This window comes from Dryobates pubescens, chromosome 14 (assembly GCF_014839835.1).
Source record: "Dryobates pubescens isolate bDryPub1 chromosome 14, bDryPub1.pri, whole genome shotgun sequence".
Lineage (NCBI taxonomy): Eukaryota > Metazoa > Chordata > Aves > Piciformes > Picidae > Dryobates > Dryobates pubescens.
The window spans coordinates 26,325,335-26,353,123 of record NC_071625.1 but is presented as its reverse complement, the minus strand read 5'-3'; the positions used below and the strand labels follow the sequence as shown (position 1 = coordinate 26,353,123).

The window sequence follows — 27,789 nt, the reverse complement described above, 5'->3', positions numbered from 1 at the left end:
ATTCACCCTGCTCCTCTTCCTCCTGAGGGCTGCCTTCCTGCATGTTGGGATCTAGGACTAGGGATGGAATTCTGCCCCTGCAACTCAGCACTGGTGAGGCCTCACCTTTTGCAGTTCTGGGTCACTCACCTCAAGAAAAATATTGAGGTGATGGAGAGGGTCCAGAAAAGAGCAATGAGACTGGGGAAGGGACTGGAGGGGAAGTCTGATGAGGAGAGGCTGAGGGAGCTGGGGGTGTTTAACCTGAAGAAGAGACTCAGCGGGGGACCTTATCACACTCTACAACTACCTGAAGGGAAGCTGTAGTCAGGTGGGGGTCAGGCTCTGCTCCCAGGTAACTTGTGACAGGACAAGAGGGCATGGCCTGAAGCTGTGCTGGGGAGGTTCAAGTTGGATATTGGGAAGCACTGCCTCAGGGAAAGGGGGATCAGACACTGGGATGGACTGCTCAGGGAGGTGGTGGAGTTTGTCCCTGGAGGTGTTTGAGGCAAGGCTGGATGTGGCACTCAGTGCCATGGTCTGGTTGAGGTGGTGGTGTTAGGTCACAGACTGGACTTGATGGTCTCAGAGGTCTATTCCAGCCTCAATAATTCTGTGATTGTGACTGCTGCACTTCTGCTGTGAACTTTATAGCTCTTGTACTGACACTGGTATTAGTTTGGCTATTTCATTAACCCTGTTTTTATTTCAGCCTCTGGCTCTTCTCTCCTTTTCCTGGTTCCCCTTCCCTGCTGGGCTGAGGTCAATGGACAATAAAGTGGCTGCTAGAGTTTAGCCTTAGGTATGGGCTAAATGTAGGCAATATGAATGCAAAGTTATCTCAGGCCATTGCTGGCATGGGTTCAGGCACATTTAATATCAGCTGCTTTCTTCCTTTTCATAGGTTTTGTTCCTCTTTGAATAAGTTACTGAGGAAAATTGACTACTTCTTATAACTTCTGAATGTGATGCCAAGGCTCTCTCCCAGCCTGGGCACAAATAGTGCCAGAGACCATTTACACAACAAAGAGCAGCTCCAGCCAGCAGCACCTCATCACCCACTTGACTGCAGCACGAGGCTCAGGCTTTTGTGCTCCTCACTAGTGCTCTGGGCCAAGTGTTCTCAATCACATCTCATGTTATTAGCCAACTATTAATGGAGAAATGGCAAGATTAGGACCTCTCCTCCCCATGCAGATCTCTTTCCTTAGCTCTGCTGGTTGTGCAAGTCAGCAGGGGGGCTTTGCCACAATAGACATGGGTGCTGGGGAAGCGCTGAACTCCACTTACCCTTGACCTACCTTGGCAGCCATGGGCTGGAACTCTCTTTTTTTATTCCCCCCAAGATTCCCAAACTTGCTTTTTGCACAGCTCCCATCTTTCTAACCACCACTCTTCCCTAAAATTCCATAGTACACAACACTAAAAGGGTCCTGCAAAGCCCTCTCTCTCCCCTCTGTGGTACTGCTAGCTTTAGAAAGGCTTGTGTGAAGCACACTTGGTGCTTTGACTGCACGGTGTAAATGAGCCAGAGCAGGCAGCACCACCCAAAAGCTTTATTTGCCTTTAGGAAGGCCCCAGAGCTTAACTGTCAAACTTGGTGGACATTTTGGTTATCATTAGGGCTTTTTGGTGGTTGATGACCACGTGGCACCTGCTATGGGTGAGGTCCTCTTGCATCCTTCTGGCACACAGCACATTTTGTGGGGAGAGGAAAAAAAAAACCACATTAGAAAAAGCCTTTGATGGAGTTTGTTCCTTAATCCTGATCCAGCCTGGTTTGACTTTGGAGCTGTGATCAGGTGGTCAGTGCCCACTGGAGGGCCCTGGAAGGGACTTGGGGTGACACAGAGGCGGTGCAGTGATCATTACCTGAAAGCCTGCATCAGAAATGCCCAGGCTTGCAGCTTTCTTTTGGCAACTGTCTTATTGCCTGGCTCAACTGCTCTCGTTGCAGCCCTTATGATGTAATTCCTCTAGGTTAAAACACTTGGGTCCAGCTCCTTTCTGGGCATTCCACTTGCCTCAGTCTCTATAAAATCTGGGTGAGGAGAAGGAGAGGATGCTGAAGCACTTGGCTGTGATAAGAGAGCCATTCTCCATAGGACCACCAGAGAGTATGGTGCTTTGAGACATGGGAGTAAGGGGGTGGCAGACAGGTCCCAAGACAATATCTAGTTATTTCTGTGACCTACAAGGGCCATTTATTCTCTCTTCTTTCCTCCTCATGTCTAGCTTTCCAAACCATCTGTCTGATTTCCAGTCTTCAGTTCTGCTCCTTCTCATTAGTGTGTTCTTAGCTTCATGCTTGCCGTCAGAGATTGTCCCTGCACAGGTTTAAGGATGTGTGTAGGTATTTGGAGTTGTTGCAGGTCGTAGGCAGTGGCCCTGAAGGGCTCAAGGCTGTATAGACACTCGTGGTCCATGAGGAGGCCATGAGATGCTGTTGCCTTTGCCTGAGGAAGGCTTTCCCTTTGCTGGTTGCAGATGGTATGTGGAGCTTTGACAGATTCTACTGAGTTTGTAAATCCCTGATAAGTGTGGATTGTAACATGAAAGAAAAGATGAGCTTGGTTTATTTGTTAAAGATGTGCCTGAAAGGTCTGAACACTCAACCCCCACCCTGCTGTAGGAAGTCACTAGCCCCCTGGGGTCTGGCAACCCTTGGCATGCTTCCTGTACTCAGCTGCTCTGTCTCTGCATTTGTGCTTTATGTTCTTTGTGCCTAAGGTAGCACTCTGCTCTCCCACTGTTGAGGATCCTGCCTGCGTAAGGAGTGATATTTCTGCTTCCCCATCCTTCCCATCCCTTCAGACAGGGATCCCTATGAGATCCCATGCCTATGCCAGGTCCTACAGATCTGGCCCGACTGGAGTTCTGCTTCGCTGCCTTTCACCCACCCACCTCAAAGAGCGCTGAAATTACTTGGTAGACAGCAGGATTGTAGTCAAACCAAGGAACAGGACACACAGAACGGAGCCCTCAGTATTTGCAGCATACTTTGAGGGAGAAGGATTACATTAAACAATCTGTCTAACATAAGGAATATATTAAACAATCTGTGTGTGACACCCACGGGGAGCAGACCTTTGCAAATCTGCTAAGATTTCAGTGGGGAAGGCAGACTAAAACCCAACGAGACAGCATGTCCAGAAGGTGGGTCTAGAAATAGCAAGCCTGGTAACTGTTGAGAGGTATCACGTTCCTGGGACTGGGCTGTGTGCAGTGAGAGCACTCCAGGCATGGCCAGCTATCCCTCCAGGGCCGAGGGTCCTGCCACTTCCCAGCACAGAGCCAGCTGTTGCACCCACACTGTGCAGGGATCTCCAGGGATGCTTGTTTGCCTGGGAGAGGCTGGGAAAGTGATGAGTTGAGGCAAGAGACTGCTTGAGCCAAATTAACTGTATTTTCTTACATGGCATTCCTGTTTTGATAGGAAAGCAACCAGAGCAGGAACCAAAGGCAGTTGGGATCTCAACAACACCCACTGGCAGACAGGGCATAGAAAAACCTCCCTGGGTTCTCTAAGAGCAATAGATTTTTGCTAAACCAAAAGAGACCATGATGGTTCTTGTGACCCTTTGACTCATGGTATAAAACACTGCCCACAGCCTTCTGAATTAAGTCACAAGTGGCAGCTTGCAGGCAAGACTGATACATTTTGCTCTCCTGGTTATTGGTCATTTCCCATTTCCCTGATGTGAAACAGGGACACGTTCAGTGGTGGAAATGCACTGGCAGAGGCAACTGGATCAGGCTCCCAAGCTCTGCAACACCACCATTTTCCCCAGTTGAGAAATACCATGGACTAGTCATAGCAAGACTTCTGGTCGTGGCTTCTGGATCTGCCAGTTCCTGCGACATTTATGTTGAAGACCCAGCTCCCGAATCCGTGTAGCTAGGTGCAAATCACAGCCGTCTCTTACTTGCCACTCTCTTACCCCTAAAAGTTTCTCTTCATCTTGTTGATGGAGAAAAGGGGGAGGACGACACACAAATAAACAAACAAAGAGGTATCTTGAGGTAGAAAGCCAAAGGGGGGGGTCAAAATGAACCGGCATTTGGGGCTATTGCCCCATCCCCGTGATTTTTAAGCCCTCGTCCCGTTTTTTTCCCCCACCGCTCAATGTCGCGCACCCAGGCGGAGCAGAGCGCGGCGGCAGAGCGCTGAAAACCGGCGGCCGCGGCCGGATTTGCCCTGGAAGGACGCAGCCTCTCCCCCGCCCCGGCTCTTGTAACCGGGCCGGCCCTCGCTCGCTCGGCCCGCGGCGCTGCTCATGTTTTCCACTGGGGGGGAGGACGAGAGCGGGGCGGAGGAGCAGAGGGGGGAAAGTTGCTTGAATTTGCGAGGGGCGAGAGCCGGCGGCAGCGGCGCGCCGCCTCCTTCCACTGGCTGGGGGAGCTGCCAATCTGTGTTGTAATCCTGCAGGAATTTCTGCGGGGTTTAACTGGGAGCCGCGCCGCCGCCGCCACGCACTCGGGGCGGAGGGCGGCGGAGGGCGGCGGAGCCGGCAGCGCGCAGCTTGCAGCCCCCGGGCACCCGAACGCCGCGCAGCACCAGGCCCGCCGGAGCGGAGCGCGGACAGGAGCGGAAGAAGCGCGGAGGGCCGGAGGGCGCCCGCGGGCCTGCCCCGCGCCCCCCCTTCCCCGGGCGCCGCTGAGCGCCGCCGCCGACCCCCGGTTTCTTCTCTGTGCCCGGCCCCCGGCGGCCGCCGCCGCCGCGCCGGCTCCGCGGGAATAATGCGGGGCGTGTGGCTAGCGCTCACCGTCAGCTTCGTGGCCTGCGCCTCTGGGCAGCCGGTGAGTGCCGGGGCGGTGGTGGGTGGCGCGGCAGCCCCGCGGGGCTCGGAGGGACGGGATGGCGGCGGCCGCTTCGGCTCCGTCTGCTGAGTGCGGGGCGCGCAGCCCCGGCCCTGCTCCGCGGCATCGCCGCCCGCCGAGGCAGCGGAGCGGTCCGCGGTGGAATCTGTTGATAGCTGAGCTCTCGGCAAGCAGAATGCACCGCCCCTCCCCCTAAAAAACCCCCAGGGAGTCCTTAAAAGAACCCCATGAAGCGGGGCACTCCGCCGCTCTCCGGTGAGCCTCATCCGAAGTTTGTCGCGGCGACCCAGCCGCCTGCCGGACCGGAGCACCCTCCACCCCGGTACCTCTGTTCCTGCTGCCCCGGAGGAGGGGTGTGGAGGGGCTGCCTGGCGGCCGTGGGGCAGCCGTGGGGCGCCCGAGGGGCAGCGGCGGCGCGGGGTTGGGTCAGGTCCAGGGCGCTTTGTTCCCAGCCCGGCCGAGCGCTGGGTGTCGGGCGGGCGGGCTCCGAGCGGCGGTCCGAGGGAACCGCCGCCTAGCCCCGGCTCCGCGGGCTGGGAGTCAGGAGCGTCTCCTTGCAAAACCAACCCTGCCCGGCCGGCCTGCGAAAAAGACAAACAAAAGCAGTGGATTTTACTCCTGGCTGCTCTGCTCAGGACCCCCCTAAACCCTCCGGTACACCGCGTTGCTGCGCCTCTACCGTGAGCGGGGGCGCAGAGCTGCGCGCCTGTCGCCCGGCCGCCTGTCCCGGCCGCGGACCCCCGGCCGGCCCTTCCCGTAGGTGCTTGCTGCTAGGTTCTCGGGAGAGTGCTGCCGTTTGCACTTCTCCCGAGCCACGGGAGCGTTTGCTAATCGGGGACCTCTGCTGAACGCTGTTGTTACCTCGGGATTCGTACGTCTGGAAAAGCCACTCCGGCGATGTGCGCCCACCTTCCGCGGCAGCCAGCCCGGGAAAGGTCCGGAGGGTTTTGGGCTTCAATCGGCAGGTCTGAGACTGTTGCGAGGGAAAGGGACGTGCAGATGACACCGCTGCAGTGTTTGGCCAAATATTGGGAAATAATAAATGGAGGTTTGAGGATGAAATTAAAAAAGCCGTGACAATTTAATCCAATTAAAATGAGCTGCTCCGCTGAACTGAATAATGTCGCCAGGTTGGGTTAACTTTTGAAGTTGTCTAGCGGTTGTATAAGTTAGCCCAGTCGCAGCCTTCCTGAAACCTGGCTCATCGGTCGGGATTTCCAAGGATACAGTTGCAAAACACTTTTCTTAAGGACTAATTAAAACAAGGGCTGTGTAGGACCCGGGCTCCTGCTTCCGCTGAGCCTAGCAGCGCTGCACAAACACCCTTGCCTAATGAGCTACAATAGGCTTTAATTTTATAGAAACGCTCTGCTTCTGAAGTTCTCGGGTGGCGTAGTAACTATTAAATTGCCACAGTAATTAGTAAAGTATTAAGTTTTATGGGTTTTTTGCCTTAGGATGAACACATTGTGGCAGCGCAAGGCGAGTCCTATGGGGCGTACCGGGGCAGTGGGGAGAGCAAGGCGGGGCGGGGGGAGAGCCTGCCCTGGCTCTGGTGCCGCAGCCTTACCGCTGCCAGGAAGTTGTGGAGAGGCTGGAAAAGTAAAAGGAGGCTGGGTTTTTCCTTTTCTTTTCTTCTCCCCCCCCCGCCTTTCTTTTATTTTTTTTTATTATTTCTTCTCCTTTTCTTTCAGTCTGTCTGGCAGCAGCTACGTTGTCCCTTATGGTAGGATTTTGTAGACCAGTCTCTGGGAAAAGATAGATGCCAAGTCTGTGGCCTCTGTAGAAGGCTGTCCTTGTTGTATGAGGAATTTTATATAAGGATGCTTGGGGGGGAAAAAAAAAAAGCCCTATTAGCTCTCCAGAGCACTCTCGAGTGGTTTCAGCTCTAAATTTCTTCCCATTTTGTTTGGTTCTGCTATTTATTATTATTTGGGCAAAGCTGCAAGGTAAAAACAATAATAATTAAAACAAACAAAAAAACATCCCTCATTTCTAATGAGGTAAATCACTCAGGAGCTTCTGAGCACAGGAGAAGACGGCAGCTCCTAAAGCAAGAATTCCGTGTGTTTATACTTGGTGCAACCAGCAAACGTCTCGCTTGGTGTGGGGCCAGGCAGATGTCAGAGCTGTGCTTTAAACATGCAGTGGGAATGAGACCTGCGTTGGGCCTGCCACTGAACCTGGGAGCGGTTTGCCTGTGCTGGATGCACGCTTGGTGTGCCCTGACGCGGGCTGTCGTGCCGCAGGTGTGCTCTGCTGCGCTGTGCCAGCTCCCCTGGGGCACCACCCGTGTGGGGACACGGGGTGAGGAGGAGCCTGACCTGGGTGGGAGTTGAGGCATAGGAAGTTCCATGGAAACAGGAGGAAGAATTGTTCCACTGTGAGGGTGTCAGGATGCTGGACCAGGCTGCCCAGGGGGTGTTGTGGAGTTTCCCTCTGTGGAGATATTCAAGACCTGCCTGGATGCGTTCCTGTGTGACCTGCCCTGGGTGATGCTGCTCGGGCAGGAGGGTTGGACTGGGTGATCTCTCGAGGTCCCTTCCAGCTCCTAACATTCTGTGATTCTGTTCATGTGTGGTGGCAAGCATTGCCCACATCAAAGCTGGTGGCTGGCAGCCAGGGCTTGCGGGGCGGTTTGCTGTCGCCGGTGCAGCAAACCTGAGATGTCAGATTGGAGCGGGGTCTGGTGATGCCAAGGGGTGTGGTGCACTCACCCAGCCTGCTCTGGATGGCAAAATATGCACTTTTTAGCTACCTGAAAAGTTCCCTGCTTTGCTTTGAGGAGGGATGAAGAGAGTGATGTGAACCCACTGGAAAGAAGAGGCAAACTCTGTAAGTGAGAGGCCTGAGGTGCCTTTGAAAAGGTTGGGTTCAGGAGTTAGCTCTTGGCTGATTCCAGCAGCACCAGAAAGCAGCAGCACCAAGTGTCCAGCTGGACTGGTCAGCTCCCATGTGGAAGAGACTGAGAAACCTTTTCATTTCATCCTGTTTCTCAGAGGTGGGGTGAATGCTTTCCCAGAGCTTTTGTGAAGGTCTTGTCCCCTCTGCAAGCCCCAGTGCCTGTTGTGAACCTCGCTGGCTAGCAGGTTGTGCTGCGTAGCCCTGCACCGAGGTGCTGCTCTCCTGACAGAAGGTCAAGCACAGCTCTCCTTGTGAGGTTTCAGGAGACTTCATCTCAGCAGTGCAATGCGTGTGGGGCTGGGCTTTAGACTTCTCAGTGAAATAGAGCACAGGGGCATCAATGTCAGCTGGTGGGTGGTCTTTCTGTTTCTCCTTTAAGTGTCTGAGCACTGATTTGTTTGCATAAATGGAGTTAGTGAAGGATGATCCAAGAGCAATATTTGGAGTGGGGTTTTCTTTTTCAGCAGCATTTGGTGCTTTAGCAGCACGATGCTGTAATTTTCGTGCACTTGGTTGCTTTGCTTTGCTTTGCTTTTTTGGAATTCAGAAAATTAATGGTGTGCTGGAGAGGAGGAATGTTGGGGGTTGTGTTTTTCTTGGGTTTCCTTTTAAAAAGGCAGCTAGATTTTGGAGATGGTAATTAGGGGAGAAGAGAGCAAGCAGAAGGGCTGAAGAGATGGGTGGTGTCTCAGCTTTGTATGCTGTGCGTGTCTCTCCTAAGTGGTGTTAAAGCTGCGTTGCCAAGTAAGCTCCAAAGAAAGGTAGGAAGCTTTTTTTTCCCTCTCCCTTAGTGTTGATTTATTTGCACCATTCCCCAGCTCATGAGCTTTTTCTTCTCACTGTACAATTAACAAACCTCTGTCCGCTGCCTTTTGTGGCTTGGCAGTGGAAGGGCAGCAAAGTTGGTGAGGGGTTTGCAGCACAAGCCCTATGAAGAGAGGCTGAGGGAGCTGGGGTTGCTTAGCCTGGAGAAGAGGAGGCTCAGGGGAGACCTTCTTGCTCTCTACAACTCCTTGAAGGGTGGTTGTAGCCAGGTGGGGGTTGGTCTCTTCTCGCAGGCAAGGAGCACCAGAACAAGAGGACACAGTCTCAAGCTGCGCCAGGGGAGGTTCAGACTGGATGTTAGGAAGAACTTCTACACAGAGTGATTGCCCATTGGAATGGGCTGCCTGGGGAGGTGGTGGAGTCACCATCATTGGAGGTGTTCAGGAGGAGACTTGATAGGGTGCTTGGTTGCATGGTTTAGTTGATTAGGTGGTGTTGGGTGATAGGTTGGACTTGATGATCTTGAAGGTCTCTTCCAACCTGGTCTGGTCTATTCCATTCTATTCTGCTTCCCTTGCTTTGGCTGAACATCTGGGTGCTGCCATCCCAAAGCTGCTTGCACTGCCCTGCACTAGGAATCCAGGGCAGCTCTGGGTTTTGCTGCCACACTTGGGGATTACAGTTCTGCAGTGAAGCCACCCTTTAGCTGGATGGTCTGGGGAGCCACTTTCTGGGGACAGGTTTCCCTTCCAGCTTAGTTTATCTTTGCAAAATTAAAGGACAGATAATTCTGGACCTGAGATCAAACACTGAAGCAGGTTTGTTGGTGTTTTTTCTATCTCATAGCCCTGAGGTCTGCGTTGCAACTGACTTAATATTCAGGCCTAAAGTGCAGAGATGTTTTCTCTGCATTTTTTGCTAGATCCTTATCAAGGAAGTAGATGAGAGCCTCCATCTTCAGGGACAAGTCAGGACAAATAGCTCAGGGTTTGAAGTCAGATACTGGGATTGTGGTTCCTGGGTAGGTGATACCTCTGTGGTAGGTTTGAGGCAATTGCTGCAGCTCATGGGATAAAGATGGTGAACTTTGGGGAGTGAGCTGTGAGCCTTGGGCTTGTTTGAAGTTTTGCTGGATCTCGGCCTCTGGGGTCCCAATCTTAAGCGTAATCTCGGGATGACCAGATCAAGGCCTAATTTCTTGGCAAGCAGAGGTGCCCCAGGTCAAACCCACGGCCACGAGGGGGAGAGCTACCTGCCATCTTCAGTGGGGAACGTGGCAGTTTGGCAGGGAGTCCTGAGCTTGGAAAAGAGCTCCTTTCTCCCTGCAGCAGCTGAGCTCCCTGCAGAGCAGCCACTCGTCTGCAGAGCCCTGCTCTTCATGAGCCGATTGTCTTTTACAGAACATCAAGCAGAGGCATATGGATGGCATTTATTAATTGCATTATCTCACCAAATTGACTTTTGCCATTGACCAGTTAAAACATTTTCCTTATGGCAAAGAATTAGGGGCCTTAGGAAGGCTCAGTGGCTGAACAAAGGGCTCTTGTCTAGGGACAGAAAAGTGCCCTTTTGTCTTCTGAATGGATCTGACCCACAAAGGTTTTTAACAGAAATGTTGTGTTTGAGTCTGGCAAGCTTATTGGAGGCCCCGTGTTAAGACCCTACTTGAATGTAAGTCATAAAGGTGCCCTCTGTGCTGCAGCATTGGGAAGAGGGTGCACGAGTCATGAGCAAGAGATTTTGGTCCACGTTCAAGTCGCTTTGCTCTCCCTCCCACCCCTTGTAGCAAGCATGAGAGAGTTACTGCAGGCTGTTCTGTGAGCAGCTTGTTGTTTGGTTTGAGTATCTTTGGTGCATGCTTCCCAGACAACAGTGAACTGCTGTCTGTAATCTTCTCAGGGCTAGTCATTTATTCCTGGGTTACACATGGCAGTATCCACAAGCCCTGTGAGGAGAGGCTGAAGGAGCTGGGGTTGCTTAGCCTGGAGAAGAGGAGGCTCAGGGCAGACCTTCTTGCTCTCCACAGCTACCTGAAAGGAGGTTGTAGCCAGGTGGGGGTTGGTCTCTTTTCCCAGGCACCCAGCACCAGAACAAGAGGACACAGTCACAAGCTGTGCCAGGGGAGGTTTAGGCTGGAGGTGAGGAGAAAGTTCTTCACTGAGAGAGTAATTGGCCATTGGAATGCGCTGCCCAGGGAGGTGGTGGAGTCCCCATCCCTGGAGGTGTTCAAGAGGGGATTGGATGTGGCACTTGGGGCTGTGGTTTAGCTGTCAGGAGGTGTTGTGTATTTAGTTCATAGGTTGGACTTGATGATCTCTGAGGTCTCTTCCAACCTGGCTGATTCTGTGATTCTGTTTGGGTACAAGGTTTCTCATGCTCCCGTCGAGGTGTGATTTGCTATCCCTTGTGTAAGGACTGCATTAGTGTCTGCCCCTGGGATAATCCAGGTCTCTGTGGGTCTGTCTGCTGCTTTCTCCATTAGCTCAGCCCCGAGGGATGCTCTCCAAAGCACGCCAGCTACTGAGGCAGAAATGGGAAATCCATCTCGCCCTCCAAACTTTTGGGAAGCTGATTGCAGTAGGAGCAAACATAGCATTAAACAACTGCTTGCAACAAGTGCTGATGTGCTGAACAAATGGTTCTCTTTTCTTCTTTTTGCTGACATCTTAAGCAGGGGGATGCATTTAAAGTGAAGTGATGGCTAACAGGGCGGTGATGAATCTGCAGGACTCGGCCTTGTCTGGAGATAAGCTATTAGCATGTCACCTAAGCTGTGCTTCACCAAAGCCTGAGCTGGACACTCCATCTGCAATCACTGATTCTAGTTTTTATATAAACAGCTTCTTCAGAAATCTCCCTTCTGAAGCTGAATTGTTTTGTTCCAAAGGTGAATTGAGTTGGGAAAGTTCAAATAAAAACCTGTTTGGCCGTGTTTGAGTTGTGAGCATGAAGATAAATACATACTTTGTACTCTTACTCACATTAAGGAGACAAAGGGACTTGTGCAGAAGGTCACCCAGCCTGTGGTATACTCAGGAACTGAATCCAAGTGCTCAGAGAGCAGCAGTGTGATGAGCAGCCAGAATGCATTGTCTGTATTGAGATATTATGTTGTCAGAATGTGTTTTGTTCCAGCTTGATTAACCATAATAAAGGGTAATTTTCTCTAGAGGTGCTTCCACCCTAATGGAGGTCACTTGTCACCTTTCAGAGCAGTGTGAAGTGGCCCATCCTGATTTTTTGAAGTGTGTTCAAGAGTTCTGACTGTAATGGTCTGGCGGAGCTGTGGGGAGCGGTGCTGCTGGAGTAACGCAGGCTGGGAGGTGAAGTACATCTCAGGAAGCAGTTGGGGGCATGACTGGTGTGGCCTCAAGACCAAGGAAGTTTTGAGAGAGGAGAAATGGATGTAATGGACTTGCTACCACATGGATGAATAACCTAACCAGGTCTTTCATCACTCTCAGCTTCCCCAGGATCCTTTCTGGTATGCCTGCTCCATTAGTTACACAAGTAGAAGCAAGCTTTCCCCTTTCTCTGGGCTGAGCTGCATTAATTCCAGCTGTGGTGTTTCTGCAGAAACATCTGCCTGGACACAGCAATGTGAGGGCACAGCTGTAACCAGCCAAGCCCCATGGGCTGGGGTTTGCAGGGGAAGGCTGATAATGGGCTTGCATACATGGTATAGCTTACAGGGTGTTGGAAGGGGCAATGACTTTGAACTAGAGAAGAGCAGATTTAGATTGGATGTCAGGAACAAGTTCTTCTCTATGAGGGTGATGGAATGCTGCAAGAGGTTGCCCAGGGAGGTGGTTGAGGCCCCATCCCTGGAGATACTCAAGGTGAGGCTCAACGAGGCCCTGGGCAACCTGGTCTAGTTGAGGATGTCCCTGCTGACTGCAAGGGGGTTTGGGCTGGATGAGCTTTGGAGGCCCCTTCCAACCCACTCTATGATTGTCCATGAAGTGCCATCTCTCCCACCTGCTGCATTGGAATGTCTCATTTCAGTGCTTGCCTCCAAGTCTGGATGGAGATGGACTGTATGAGCTTTGGAGGTCCCTTCCAACCCAAGCCATTCTATGATTCTAAGGAGAGATGTCCAGCAGACAGATTCTTCCTCTGCTGAGTAGTTTATCCATGCTCACTCTTGATCTGGAGATCCTAGAATCAGTGAGTCGCTTGAATTGATTATACCAAGGGAAAGCCTCCACAAAGCCTCTCCTTTAGAATCCCTTTCAAGTGGTCTGCACTGCTGGGTTCAGATCTAGAGGTGTGGAGGTGTGACTTGGGTGGTGTTCTTTATTATGTAAAATGAAAACCTGCCAGGGAAGCAAAGCAGAAAGGTGAAGGTAGTTCAGAGTACTGGAGACACAGCAAAATGGAGCTTCTCTTGAATATGAATTTGTGACACTGCACAAATAAAAATGGATATGGCATAGCCCTACATAAATAATAGCACTGGGTAATACCTGCAGCAAGGAGGAGTGTAAAATAATGCTGCTGGGAAGCAAGATTCCGAGTTTTCTGTGGAAGGAGAGTGTCAGAATATTCACAGAATCACAGAATGTTAGAGGCTGGAAGGGACCTCCAGAGCTCAGCCAGTCCCAACCCCCCTGCCCCAGCAGCATCACCCAGGGCAGTCTGCACAGCAATGCATCCAGGTGGGGGTGGAAAGGCTCCAGAGAAGGAGACTCCACAACCTCTCTGGGCAGCCTGCTCCAGGGCTCTGCCACCCTCACTGCAAAGAAGTTTCTCCTCATGTTGAGCTGAAACCTTCTCTGTTCAAGTTTGTATCCATTGGTCCTTGGCTTATTCCTGTGCACCACCCAAAAGATCTTGGCCCCCTCCACTTGACACCCAGCCCTCAGCTATTGATAGACATTGATCAGATCCCCTCTCAGCCTTCTCTTCTCCAGACTAAACAGCCCCAGGGCTCTCAGTCTGTCTTCACAGGGGAGATGCTCAAGTCCCCTAAGCATCCTCCTGGCTCTCCCTTGGACTCTCTCCAGCAGGTCTCTGTCTCTCTTGAACTGGGGAGCCCAAAACTGGACACAGTCCTGTCCTGGCTGTGAGACTGTGTCTCCTCCCAGCTGGGAGTTCAGGGGCACTCAGCAGCCACCACTGGTGGCAGTGCAAGCACAGGGAATGGAAGTGTTTGTGCAGCAAGAAGGAACCTCCATGACCAGGGGCTTTGAAGATGGGAAATTTGGGGGTGTTTGTAACTGGCTTGTGTCAGTCTCCCTGTAAAAGGATGAGAAGTTCCCAAGAACAATGGTGAAAGATGAATGCTTCAGGATCATCAATGACTCAAGCATCTGTAGCATGGGGACCCTTCAGGTCTCCTTCTCTGTGGTGGAGCAAGAAAGAGGACTAGCGCTGGAGGTAGATAGGAAAAGATACAGACAGGCTGTATAAACCTTCTAAATTCTTGCCTTTGTTGGAGCTGCTTAGAATGTGCTCTTTGATTATTTCTTGTCTGTGAAGGCTGATTTTTCTTTTGAATGTAACATCTCAAATGGCATGAGAGGAAGCTTCTGGGAGTACATTGGAAATTAAGTGCCCCCAGAGACTTTCTCCTCTACTGAGCCTTCAGCACTGAGCTCTCTGCAGCTGTTGCAGTTGTGACTTGGAAGGTCTTTGGATCTTTGGGTGCCTGTGACTAGTTGATAGAGGTCTTTATTCTACCTAGGTCTTTATTTTATATGTGTTTTTGTTTTATCCACTGCTCTGTGCGTGTCTTTTACTGAAGGCAGCGTGTCTTTCATCTGTTCAGGAGAAGAAGTACCCCACAGAACATGAGAAGGGCTCCTGGTTAAATAAACAGAGCAAGAATTGCTCTCAAACCTTTCATAATAATTATCTTGGTCTGAATTAGGGTGGGAGGAGCAGCTGGGGCCTCTGCCCTTACCAGGGGGAAGAAAAGCCTCAACAAGAAAGCAATCTTTACCAAGTGTGTTTCTTCACTTGTGATTCAATGCATCAGTTTGATATCAATTTTCCTCCGTAAGTATGGTTTGATGCTCTGTAGCTCCCACAGGTGTCTTTTCCTTCTGTTTCCATGGAACTTCCTCTGCCTCAGCTTCCACCAGTGCCCCTTGTGCTGTCCTTGGGCATCACCCAGCAGAGCCTGGCTCCAGCCTCTGGGCACTCACCCTGCACATCTTTATCAACAGCAAGGAGGTCACCCTCAGGCTCCTCTGCTCCAAGCTACAGAGCCCTCAGCTCCCTCAGGCTCTCCTCCTAAGGAAGATGTTCCACTGCCTTCAGCATCTTTGTGGCTCTGTGCTGGACTCTCTCAAGCAGTTCCCTGAGGTCCTTCCTTATCTGAGGGGCCCAGAACTGGACACAATATTCCAGATGTGGCCTCACCAGGGCAGAGTAGAGGGGCAGGAGAACCTCTCTGGACCTACTGACCACAGCCCTTCTAATCCACCCCAGGATGCCCTTGGCCTTCTTGGCCACCAGAGCACATTGCTGGCTCATGGTCAACCTCCCATCCACCAGGACTCTCAGGTCCTTTACCCCTTCCCTTCTCTCCAACAGGTCAGTCCCCAACTTATCCTGATCCATGAGGTTGTACTTTCCCAGGTGCAAAACTGTCCCCTTGCCCTTGTTGAGTGTCATGAAATTTCTCCCTGTGTGGCCATGCTTGGATCAACTGAATTGTCTTTCCATCCTTTTTGAACCAAAATGCTTTGCTGGGCAACTCTCTCTGCTGTGTGGAAGTGTCTAGAAGTCTCTAGAAGTTCTCAGAGAGTTTGGCAGTGAGTGGTGGGTGGGCAAGGAAGCCCTATGGCAAATGCTGAGGTGGGTTCTGCTCTTCTGGTAGGAGCTGTGGTCTTGTGGAACATCCCAGAACATCTGTTGGCATGCAGAGGGATGATAGGAAGGCTGCTGAAGAAGTGACAGCTCTGAAAACTGCCATAAACTCTGCTGATCCCATTAAGCAGCCTTATCTCCAACCTACTGAATCATGTTTGGATACCTCGGTTGCTGCTTGCAGGGTCAAGGAAGGTAGGCACCGTGGCCACCTTACCTCCATGCTGGAGGGGACAGGGTGTTGAAGTTGACTGTGGCTGCCTCCAGTTGTGCTGCCTGCTGGAGATGCTCATTCTCTCTGGTGGTGTTTAGGCCAAGCAGCCATGCCCTGTGTTCTGCAAGAGAGGATCTCTCTGCCTTTGGGGAGGCTCAGTAAGAAACAGCCTTCCTGCTGGGGTGGGGAGGCAGAGGTGTGCCCATGCACCCGTGCTGGGGTTTGCTGGATGGAGGCAAATCCTGAGCTGCTGGTAACAGGAGACCGTTGGGTCTAAAATCATTTGAGACAGTGCTCTTAATAGCACTGCTGTGCTGGAAATGCCACTTCTTCTCTGTTGTGTAACTGTAGGGCATTAGAGAGGGGAAATGACCTTTCTTTCCTTTTGTTCCTGTTCTTACTGTGATTCACAACCTGAAAAGCTTATTCTGCCCATGGCTGCTTGGGATTCTGTGCTTTCGCTAATGCTGCTTCCTTTGACTGCATCTCTGCCACTCAACCTGGAGCTGGTGACTTGGCACCTTGATGTAGGTCTCTCTGGTGGACACCTGTGATTGGTCTCCTGCCTGGTGGCATAAATTGTCCTATCCCAGAAGCCAGATAATGAAGGCTTCCTAATGCTTTTCTTTTTTTTCTTGAGGGCCATGAACCTTGTCTGGATTAAAGAAATCATCTGGGCTTGTTAATATTTAGTGATGCTACCAAGGTCATGTGCCTATCATTTTATTTTAGAATAGAAAAGAATTAACCAGGTTGGAAAAGACCTTTGAGATCATCCACTCCAACCTATCACCCAACACCATCTGATCAACTAAACCATGGCACCAAGTGCCTCATCCAGGTTCTTCCTAAACACCTCCAGTGATGGGGACTCCACCACCTCCCTGGGCAGCACATTCCAATGGCCAATCTCTCTTTCTATGAAGAACTTCTTCCTGACATCCAGCCTAAACCTCCCTGGTGCAGCTTGAGACTGTGTCCTCTTGTTCTGGTGCTGGGTGCCTGGGAGAAGAGACCAACCCCCACCTGGCTACAACCTCCCTTCAGGGAGCTGTAGACAGCAGATGTTGTGTTTTTCTGACCTTCTCTGTCTGCACTGGAGGAATTGGGCAGCTTTGAGATGTTAGGAAGAAGTTGTTCCCCATGAGGGTGGTGAGAGACTGGCACAGGTTGCCCAGGGAGGTGGTGGAAGCCTCCTGCCTGGAGGTGTTTGCAGCCAGGCTGGATGTGGCTGTGAGCAAGCTGCTGTAGTGTGAGGTGTCCCTGGCCATGGCAGGGGGGTTGGAACTGGCCGATCCTTGAGGTCCCTTCCAGCCCTATGATTCCAGTTCTATGATTCTATGACATTAAAAAACCCCAAACCCTTAGTCTAGGGGGGGAGGGAAGTGTTGTGCTTTGATAATACAGAGATAAAAGTCCCTGTGATGCTCTTTTGCTGTGTTACTTCCTGCTATTTCCCATGAACATCAGAGGACCTTATCTCCACTGATTGAAATATGTAAAGGTGTTTCACTTGAGGAAGGCTGAGGAGAAAACAACTTCTGGCAGATGCAGTCAGCCTCTCCAAGACATGGGCAGGATCCATGGCCACGAAGGTAGTGGCTGCACACACACAGAGCTGGCACAGCGCCTGCGGAGCCTCACTGCCGTGTTGGTGACCGGAGATGAAGGGGTCCTAAGGGAGGATTAGCAGGAGGATTTGGGGGGATTTCTCATCTTCCTCGAGATGCACAGAAAAAGCTAATGTTTCTCTCTCTCTAATTCAGCTAACAGAATTGGAAAGCCTCCTTTGAGCTGTCTCTGGCAGCTCGCTGGAGCAGCTCTGCCATCAGTAGCATTCACCAAAACAAGGAGGGGTAGGGAAGGTGGAGACCTCTGTGCATCTCAACCCCCCTTTTCCTCCTTTCCCCCCTTCCCCCCCTCCTTTCCCCCCTTCCCCCCCTCCTTTCCCCCCTTCCCCCCCTCCTTTCCCCCCTTCCCCCCCTCCTTTCCCCCCTTCCCCCCCTCCTTTCCCCCCTTCCCCCCCTCCTTTCCCCCCTTCCCCCCCTCCTTTCCCCCCTTCCCCCCCTCCTTTCCCCCCTTCCCCCCCTCCTTTCCCCCCCTTCCCCCCCTCCTTTCCCCCCTTCCCCCCCTCCTTTCCCCCCTTCCCCCCCTCCTTTCCCCCCTTCCCCCCCTCCTTTCCCCCCTTCCCCCCCTCCTTTCCCCCCTTCCCCCCCTCCTTTCCCCCCTCCTCTCCCCTAGGACAGTGTTACTGCCAGTCTCCACAGGAGGTGAGTTTCTCCCCAGAGCTACTGGTTTTGGCTGTGCAACCCCTTTAACTCCTTGAAGCATTGACTCTTGGAGGGGTTGGCATTGTTGCAGTTAATTTATAGATTAATGCATTAATGGAGTTTGGCACAATCATAGAATCACAGAATTGGTAGGGTTGGAAGGGACCTCAAGGATCAGCCACTTCCAACCCCCCTGCTGTGGGTGGGGACATGACTGGTGGTGCTGGTGGGCTCTGTTGCCCACTCCTTGAGGTGTGAGCCATCAGGCTGGGTGGGAGAGGTATGCAATTAACTGCTGATATAGCTAGGGACAGTTCTTTGGCCTTTTTGCTCTCCCAGCTTGACTAACACATCTGAGTGCTGGGTTCTATACATGGGCCACAACAACCCCAGGCAGTGCTACAGGCTGGGGACAGAGTGGCTGCAGAGCAGCCAGGCAGAAAGGGACCTGGGGGGGGACTGGTTGATAGTAGGCTGAACATGAGCCAGCAGTGTGACCAGCTGGCCAAGAAGGCCAGTGGCATCCTGGACTGCATCAGGAACAGTGTGGCCAGCAGGAGCAGGAAAGTCATTGTGCCCTGTGCTCAGCACTGGTTAGGCCACACCTTGAGTCCTGTGTCCAGTTCTGGGCCCCTCAGTTTAAGAAGGACATTGAGACACTTGAAAGTGTCCAGAGAAGGGCAACAAGGCTGGGGAGGGGTCTGGAGCACAGCCCTGTGAGGAGAGGCTGAGGGAGCTGGGGTTGCTTAGCCTGGAGAAGAGGAGGCTCAGGGGAGACCTTCTTGCTCTCTCCAACTCCCTGGAGGGAGGTTGTAGCCAGGTGGGGGTTGGTCTCTTCTCCCAGGTAACCAGCACCAGAACAAGAGGACACAGTCTCAAGCTGTGCCAGGGGAAGTTTAGGCTGGAGGTGAGGAGAAAGTTCTTCCCAGAAAGAGTAATTGGCCATTGGAATGTGCTGCCCAGGGAGGTGGTGGAGTCCCCATCCCTGGAGGTGTTTAGGAAGAGCCTGGCTGAGGCACTTGGTGCCATGGTTTAGTTGATTAGATGGTGTTGGGTGATATGTTGGACTTGATGATCTCTGAGGTCTTTTCCAACCTGTCCTGTCCTAGTATGCTTTTTTGGGAGGGAGGAAATAGCCCTGATGCCCAACAAGAGTAAGAGCTGAGCTGGTGGAGAGCTGTCAGCCCTGGACAGTGATGCTCCCTGGCTGCAGGGTTGAGGGCTTTCTGTAGGCACCAGAGGGCAGAGGCAGATTTGCATTTGAATGGGCAGCTTGGCACTTGCCAGCTTCACACAGTTAATTACCCCGATGCTAATGTCACTGAGCCCCGGGTGTGTATTCAGGGAGCGCTGAGTTCAGAGCATCCAGGAGGCAAGCCATGATTTCCTAATCAGTGCAGAGCTGTGTGGTGGTCATGGATGCACCGTGTGACCCCCGCGGCTGGCAGGGATGGGGTTGGGAAGTGCTGTTGTAACCGAGGGCCATATGTCAGGGGCTGGGAGCTGCAGCCTATTTATAATCGTCCACAGGTGGAGCGGGAGGCAGCCCTGCACAGGCAGCAGTAATCACCACCAGCAGTGTAGTTCATTGCTCCAGCCTTTGGGTCTAATGCACTGAAAAAAAAGCGTTTGATCTGCAGGCTGGCACAGCCTTCAGCTGGAGCCCTTCAAAGGCATCCTGACCTAATTCTGCTGCGGAAGTGTGTGAGCCTCCCCTCCTTCCCTTCATTTCTCGCAGAAGGTTTCAATGATCGAGCCTCCATCCCCTCCACGTGCCCACACTGGATCCCAGAGCATCTGAGTGAAAGCAGCCATCACAAGCCAGGTGGTAAATAGAGCATCCAGCTTAACAGCAATGACCTTCAGTTCAGCAGAGGAGGGGCCCTGCTCCTGTGCTTTGCCGTTGTCAGTTAGCTTTCCTTGAGGCTTGCTCTGTTTGCTTATTTGTTTGTTATCTTATTGGCTGTGTCCTTTTCTTTTTTCCCTTGGTGCCTGATGGCAGAGCCTGAAGTGTAGCACTGGCTCTGTGTGTGTGTAGGAGGAAGGGCTTTGTGCTGTGCTGAGGTTGTGCAGTGGAGCAAACCCAGAAATGGGTGGGTTCAGCTTGGATGTTAGGAAGAAGTTGTTCCCCATGAGGGTGGTGAGAGACTGGCAGAGGTTGCCCAGGGAGGTGGTGGAAGCCTCCTGCCTGGAGGTGTTTGCAGCCAGGCTGGATGTGGCTGTGAGCAACCTGCTGTAGTGTGAGGTGTCCCTGCCCATGGCAGGGGGGTTGGAAGTGGCTGAGCCTTGAGGTCCCTTCCAACCCTGACAAATTGAGGACTTCTCCAAAGTGAGGAGGGGGACTCCAGGAGTGTGAAGGATGAGGGAAGTGAAGCTTTCCTTTTTTATAATCCCCTTTCCCAGGGGAAGTTTAGGCTGGGGGTGAAGAGAAAGCTCTTCCCAGAAAGAGTAATTGGCCATTGGAATGTGCTGCCCAGGGAGGTGGTGGAGTCCCCATCCCTGGAGGTGTTCAGAAAAGGCTTGGATGTGGCACTTGGAGCCATGGTTTAGTTGTCAGGAGGTGTTAGGTATTAGGTAATAGGTTGGACTTGATGATATCTGAGGTCTTTCCCAATCTGGTTGATTATGATTATGAATTCTATGAATTCCTCTTTCAGTGAGCACCTTTAAAATGGGAAATAGCTTTTAAAGGAAAGGTTGCTTTCTTTTCCAGATAAATCAGTTCTTTAATTTATCTAACACTGTCCATGGAGCTATGTGAATTTATCAGTTAAAGCATAAGTGCCTTGATTTGCCTTTTGGATACATCACAGAATATTAGGGGTTGGAAGGGACCTCCAGAGATCAGCCAGTCCAACCCCCCCTGCCAGAGCAGGGTCACCCAGGGCAGGTCACACAGGAACACATCCAGGTGGGGTCTGAACGTCTCCAGAGCAGGAGACTCTACAACCTCTCTGGGCAGCCTGCTCCAGGGCTCTGCCACCCTCACAGGGGAAATGTTTTCCCTTCTGTTCCTGTGGCACCTCCTCTGCTCCAGCTTGCCCCCAGTGCCCCTTGTGCTGTCCTTGGACATCCCTGAGCAGAGCCTGGCTCCATCCTTCCTCAAAGCAGATATAATGATGTTATCTTGATGGGCTTTTGCCTTCAAAAGGAACTGGGGAATAAAGTCTTTTTTTTCGGTGGTGGTACCATAGAGCACTCTGCTGTGCTGAGTTAGTTCTCCTTGTTATTGTCTGTGGAGGTGTAGACCATTTTCATCAGAAGATAAAACCAAACAAAGCAACCTGAGCTGAGGCCTTTTAGATTCTAACCTGTCACTTGGAATGTTTTCATATGCCATTATCACTGCAGTGGTGGGGGTAAAAATACCAGTTCCCTACTAGAAACACTGGGTTTTGTTCCATGTGTGTTTTGTGACTTGTGCTAATGGTGTTTTTGAGCAGTGCTGTGCAGTACATAGTAACTACAGTGCACTTAAATGTATTTTGCATCTTAAGTTCTCTTGCTCTTTTTCTCTGTGGTCTCTTCTGCTTCCAACCTCATTAGGCTTTCTATTTTTACTTCTCCCCTCCCCTGTATTCCTTCTCCCTGCTGCTTTTGTGCTGTCAGGCAAGCCAGGTAACTGTTAGCATTGGCACTGCTCCTCAGTCTCGTGTTGCAAGTACAAAATCCAAGAGCAGAAGAAAAAGGTAGATGAAAATCTGGGCCTGCTCTGATCCTTTGCCCACCCTCAGGAATCTTGCTCGCTCAGCTTACAGCTTTGAGAGAGAGGCAGTGGGGAAGGAGGTGGTTGGGAGTGACTGAAGTACTGGCTGAGCTGTTGGTGGGGAGGGGATGCTGGACTGCTGGCACACCTTGGCCAGACCCCTGATTCAAAGCTGAGACTGTCTTGAGAGCAGCCCTGAAGAAAAGGCCTTGGGGTGCTGGTGGAGGAGAAGCTCAATAGGAGCCAGCAGTGAGCACTTGCAGCCCAGAGAGCCAAGCAGAGCCTGGGCTGCAGCAAGAGAAGTGTGGCCAGCAGGGCCAGGGAGGGGATTCTGCCCCTCTGCTCCACTCTGCTGAGACCACACCTGGAGCTCTGGGTCCAGTTCTGGAGCCCCTAGGACAGGAAGGATCTGGAGGTGCTGGAAGGTGCCCAGAGAAGGGCCATGAGGATGAGCAGAGGGCTGGAGCTGCTCTGCTCTGGAGACAGACTGAGAGAGTTGGGGTTGTTCAGTCTGGAGAAGAGAAGGCTCTGAGGAGACCTTCTTGTGGCCTTGCAGTATCTGCAGGGGGCTCCAAGAAAGCTGGGGAGGGACGTTTGAGGGTGTCAGGGAGTGATAGGACTGGGGGGAATGGAGCAAAACTAGAAAGGGGTAGATTGAGATTGGATGTTAGGAAGAAGTTGTTCCCCATGAGGGTGGTGAGAGACTGGCACAGGTTGCCCAGGGAGGTGGTGGAAGCCTCCTGCCTGGAGGTGTTTGCAGCCAGGCTGGATGTGGCTGTGAGCAACCTGCTGTAGTGTGAGGTGTCCCTGGCCATGGCAGGGGGCTTGGAACTGGCTGAGCCTTGAGGTCCCTTCCAAGCCTGACAGTTCTCTGATTCTATGAAACACCTGCAGGTGACTGCTGTGGAGTGAGAAGAGTCACTGTCCCAGGGATATTAGCTTCATCTTTGACTCGTCAGCTGTGCCTGACACCTCTGGCGCTTGTGAACCAAGTGCTTAAGCAGATGTGGATGACTTGAGCACCACATCCCTCATCCCCTTTGCTTTTGGGAAAGTCGAGCGTGCGGAGCCAGCGTTCTGCCACTTGGATTTCTTTCTGCCGTTCAGGTTTCGTTGAGAGCCTTTGCCGCCTTCTCTTGGAGCGGGGAACGCTGAGCATGGTGGGCACACAGTGTGTGTGTGTGGGATCGAGCTGGTGTTGCTTCTCTGACCTACAGCATCCCTTCAAAACTGAGTTTTGTGCGAGTCACCCTCTGAGTGTTGAAGCGCTCAGCAAGCGGCGCTGGCTCGGAAGGAGGGGGGAGCAGGCTGGAGTTGGGCTGGTTTGAAGTATCAGGTTACTGAGCGCTCTATAATCAAGGTGACAGCTGCTTTCCTTGTGCTGTACTGAAACAAAATATCCCAAAGTGTTCCCTGAGCCTCCCCAAATACATCCGTTTAAGCTGGGTGCTCTTGCTCTTTGCACGTGGTGGTGGAACGCTTAGCGCTGCCGGCTGATGAAATCTTGGGAGTGGTGGTCTCTTTCCATGGACACCGGAGGGGAAAATGTTGAGTGCTGCCATCCCCGGAGTGCTTAGACCTGTCTGTGTGTGCTAAGGAACAGTTTCAAGGCAGGCAGCACAGGCAGGGAAGTGCTTCCTCTCTGGGGTGCTTGTGCACCTGCTGGAGGTGCTGAGCGTGGCCCAGGGGCAAGAGGAAGGGTGGGCTCCGGGATGCCTGGGGGGAATATCTGTTGCCCAGCAGCTGCTGTCTGGATGCTTGCTTCTTCCAGCAACCTGTTAACACAACTCCCATCCCTTCTGAGGTATTTACACTTGCCCTTAAGTCACCATTTCTTTCTTTGGCTCCTTAAGCTGACACACTTTGAGGCACTGAGGAGTGAAAAAGGGGAGGTGCTGCTCGAAATAGCTGCTCGGGAGAGGAGTGTTTGAGGAAGAGGCTATGAGCCCTCTCTGAGCTCCAGTCATACCTCCCTTCTAACAATACCAGTTGGTCTGATTTTATACAAAAACTCCTGTGGCTGCCTTAGCCACAGGGAGGGGGGAGGGGGAAAAACCCAACCAAAGCCACAAAAATACCTGGCTGGGTTTTGGGTGCAGTTTGTTTCCAGTGATGAAAGACAAAGCATCTTGTGGGGAAGAGGCTTATGTGAAAGACAAAAGATCAGTGAAGGCTGTTTTCATGTGATTTGGGGACTGTGACTAAAAGATTTAGAAATCATCCCCTGGTACAAAGCATTCTTTTAACAGGCTGGTCTTCAGGGAAAAGAAGATAGTCTGTGCCTTGGTCTTTGGATTGCCAGAGGCTTGCTGCAGGAGCAGTTTCCTTCAAGGCAGAGGGACCTCTTCCCAGGCCTCTGCTGCAACAAATGGCATCAGCAAAGGGAAGCTTGACCTGCAGAGGGTGAATCTGTCAAGGCAACAGAGACTCAGAAACTGGGGGGAAAGACAAGAGTGTTCCAACTGCTGAGTCTCACTGTGTGGGAAGCATAGCTTTAGCTGGTAGGTGCTGGCTGCCTCGTGCCCTTTCTGTGGTTAGGAAGGGCAAGAACAAGGAATGAAAGGACTCTGGGAATGCCACCTGGATTAAAGTTAACTCTCCCAGATCTGATAAACTGCACCAGGAGTTTCTCTGGGTGTATTTTAAGAGCTGCCTGTAAAAGCCTGAGGCTGGAGGGAGCTGCAGCAGGAGGGAAGGTAGCAGACTCCAGCTTTGGGGTTTGCAGGAGGCTTCTTCCTGGGCATAAGCTCCTTCCATGCAGGCCTCCTGTTCCACCAGGCTGCCAGCATAACTGGAAGTCTCCCAGTTCCCTGGCCACAGAGCCTTCTCCAGCATACAGAAAAGCAGGTCTCTGTCACTTCATTTGTGGTCAAGGATGTGAAATGTTTCCACAGATGAGAGTAGGCTCTGAGCAGTGCTGATGCTCCCACCAAGAAAGTCACAGAATGGCAGAGGCTGGAAGGGACCTCCAGAGATCAGCCAGTCCAACCCCTCTGCCAGAGCAGGAGCACCCAGGGTAGTCTGCACAGGAATACAACCAGGTGGGCTTGGAAAGTCTCCAGAGCAGGAGACTCCACAGCCTCTCTGGGCAGCCTGCTCCAGGGCTCTGCCACCCTCACTGCAGAGAAGTTTCTCCTCATGTTGAGCTGAAACCTTCTCTGTTCAAGTTTGTATCCATTGATCCTTGTATGGAATTTGATATGCAAAGTCCTCCCAAGGCAGGATCAAGGCAAAAGAACAGTGAGAGTGAAGGTGCTGGTAGAGCACAAAGTCTCCATCTCTGGCTTGTAGCTGTTTCAAAGCACCTGGTTTATCCTTTTGTCCTTTCTGGGGTGAAGCCTCTGCTCTGTGGAGACTCTGTTGGGAGACATGCAAGGTTTTTGAAGCAGTGAAACTGCTTGGTAGGAAGACAGTATGCATAACTGACAGAGCCTTTCTCCCTCATGAGTACTCTTAAAAGGTCTGGAGCAGTAGGTGCCTCAGAACCAAATCTCCCATGGGCAGGAGAGTCTCCTCTGTTGGCCGTCACAACCATGGTTGCCTCTAACCTTTCCCAGGAGACTTAGTTGACCTCAAGGAGGGCTGTGGTGTGTGCAGTCCCTGCTCCTGCAGCAGAGATCCCTTAAGCTTCTGTTTTCACAATTCTTGAGGTTTTCATTTTCTTTTTTTCCCTGACAGTGCAAGGATCACAGAATCAGAGAATTGTCAGGGCTGGAAGGGACCTCAAGGCTCAGCCAGTTCCAACCCCCCTGCCATGGCCAGGGACACCTCACACTACAGCAGGTTGCTCACAGCCACAGCCAGCCTGGCTGCAAACACCTCCAGGCAGGAGGCTTCCACCACCTCCCTGGGCAACCTGTGCCAGGCTCTCACCACCCTCATGGGCAACAACTTCTTCCTCACATCCAAGCTGAATCTACCCATTGCTAGGTTTTTTTATCCATTCCCCCCAGTCCTATCACTCCCTCACACCCTCAAAAGTCCCTCCCCAGCTTTCTTGGAGCCTCCTTCAGATACTGAAGTACACAGGAAGGTCTCCTCAGAGCCTTCTCTTCTCCAGACTGAACAACCCCAACTCTCTCAGTCTGTCTCCATGGCAGAGCAGCTCCAGCCCTCTGCTCATCCTCGTCGCCCTTCTCTGGACACCCTCCAGCACCTCCACATCCTTCCTGTCCTAGGGGCTCCAGAACTGGACACAGAGCTCCAGCTGTGGTCTCAGCAGCGTGGAGCAGAGGGGCAGAATCCCCTCCCTGGCCCTGCTGGCCACACTTCTCTTGCTGCAGCCCAGGCTCTGCTTGGCTCTCTGGGCTACAGGTGCAAAATGCCAGAGTTTCGTAATCATGGGCTGCTTCTCCTAGCATTCAGAAAAAGAAATCAATCAGTCCTGCTCTGCTTGGCATGCCAGGATATTATTTTCAATAAGTAGGAGAGATAAAAGTAAGTTCCCCCCTTAATCTCCTAACCTCTGAGAGAAAATGAAGGAGTTCTTTCCAGAGCACATACTCAACGACCAGCCAGTGAAGCCTATTCATATTTTGGTCATGCTTCACCAAGTCCTGCACCACACCTAATGAGCACACTGCCTCCTTCTGATGCCTCTTATGCTGCCAGCAGGAAAGCATTAGAAATAATGATGCAAAACCAAAAACAAAACAGCCCTGAAGAAATCCTCACTGCAACAACTCCCCTTTCAATCTGTTTGGTGTGTTTGCTCCTGCTCCCTTGGTAGAAGCTGTCACCTTATGTAAGAGTTCATCCTTACACTTTCATCCTGAGGGCTGAAGCACCTCTCCTGTGAGGACAGGCTGAGAGAGTTGGGGCTGTTCAGTCTGGAGAAGAGAAGGCTCTGAGGAGACCTTCTTGTGGCCTTGTAGTATCTGAAGGGGGCTGCAAGAAAGCTGGAGAGGGACTTTTGAGGGTGTCAGGGAGTGATAGGACTGGGGGGAATGGAGCAAAACTAGACATGGGTAGATTCAGCTTGGATGTTAGGAAGAAGTTGTTGCCCATGAGGGTGGTGAGAGCCTGGCACAGGTTGCCCAGGGAGGTGGTGGAAGCCTCCTGCCTGGAGGTGTTTGCAGCCAGGCTGGATGTGGCTGTGAGCAAGCTGCTGTAGTGTGAGGTGTCCCTGGCTGTGGCAGGGGGGTTGAAACTGGCTGAGCCTTGAGGTCCCTTCCAACCCTGACAATTCTAGGGTTCTATGACTCTCATTCGGTTGTTTTCTTGCCTTTTCCCTGCTTGTGTTTGTATGCTGAGGTGTTCACAAAGGCATAAGAAAGTGTCCTTTTGGGTGAGTTGTGAAATGGATGACGTTTTCTGAAAGCACATGGTGTCTCCTTTGGCAGCAGCGTGGTCAAATGAGTCAATATGTGCTTTGGTAAGGAGCCTCATTCTGCAAGCACCTCTGGGTCTGTCCCATCATACTCTCATGACTGTGTTTGTAATTCCAGGCAGTCTTGGAAACCCCATGGATGTCAAATTTGAGTATTTTGGGGTTGTTTTCTTGGTTTCTGGTGTTGGGTGAGGGTTTTTTTGTTTGGTTTGGTTTGGGTTTTTTCCTATTTCATGAGTTTAAAATTCCTTCTTAATTCTGTGATCACATTGTCACAGGCTCACAGGATGCTAGGGGCTGGAAAGGAACTCTGAAGATATTCAATCCCTGCCCCACTCCCCCACCAGAGCAGGATCATGGAATCCAGCACAGGTCCCACAGGAACACATCCAGACAGGGCTGGAAGGGCTCTAGAGAAGGAGACTCCACAACCTCTCTGGGCAGCTTACTCCAGGGCTCTGTGACCATCACAGTAAAGAAGTTCCTCCTCATGTTGAGGTGCAACCTCCTGTGCTGGAGTTTATATCCATTACTCCTTGTCCTATCCCAGGGCACAAGTGAGCAGAAGCTATCCTTGTTCTCTCCCTCTTGACCCTCAGCCTTCAGCTATTGACAGACATTGATCAGATCCCCTCTCAGTCTTCTCCTCTCCAGACTAAACAGCCCCAGGGCTCTCAGCCTCTCTTCACCAGGCAGTGCTCCAGCCCCTTCAGCATCCTTGCAGCCCTCCCTTGCACTCTCTCCAGCAGATCCCTGTCCCTCATGAACTGGGGAGCCCAGAGCTGGATGCAATATTCCAGGTGAGGTCTCAGCAGGGCAGAGTAGAGGGGGAGGAGAACCTCCCTGGCTCTGCTGGACACACTCCTCTGAATGCAGCCCAGGATCCCATTGGCCTTCTTGGCCCCCAGGGCACATTGCTGTCCCATGCAGAACTTGTTGTCCACCAGCACTCCCAGGTCCTCCTCCCCAGGGCTGCTCTCCAGCA

The 27,789-nt window shown here is 52.0% G+C and overlaps 1 protein-coding gene across 1 annotated transcript in view; it reads left to right on the top strand.

Annotated features, from left to right (window-relative positions):
• Positions 1-4,480: 4,480 nt before the first annotated feature.
• SDC2 (syndecan 2) overlaps positions 4,481-27,789 on the top strand; it is an 87,604-nt gene continuing 64,295 nt past the window's right edge. The window contains exon 1 of the mRNA XM_054167455.1: positions 4,481-4,779. Coding sequence (XP_054023430.1) covers positions 4,720-4,779 — 60 coding nt within the window. The 5' untranslated portion in view covers positions 4,481-4,719. The remainder of the gene's footprint in view (positions 4,780-27,789) is intronic.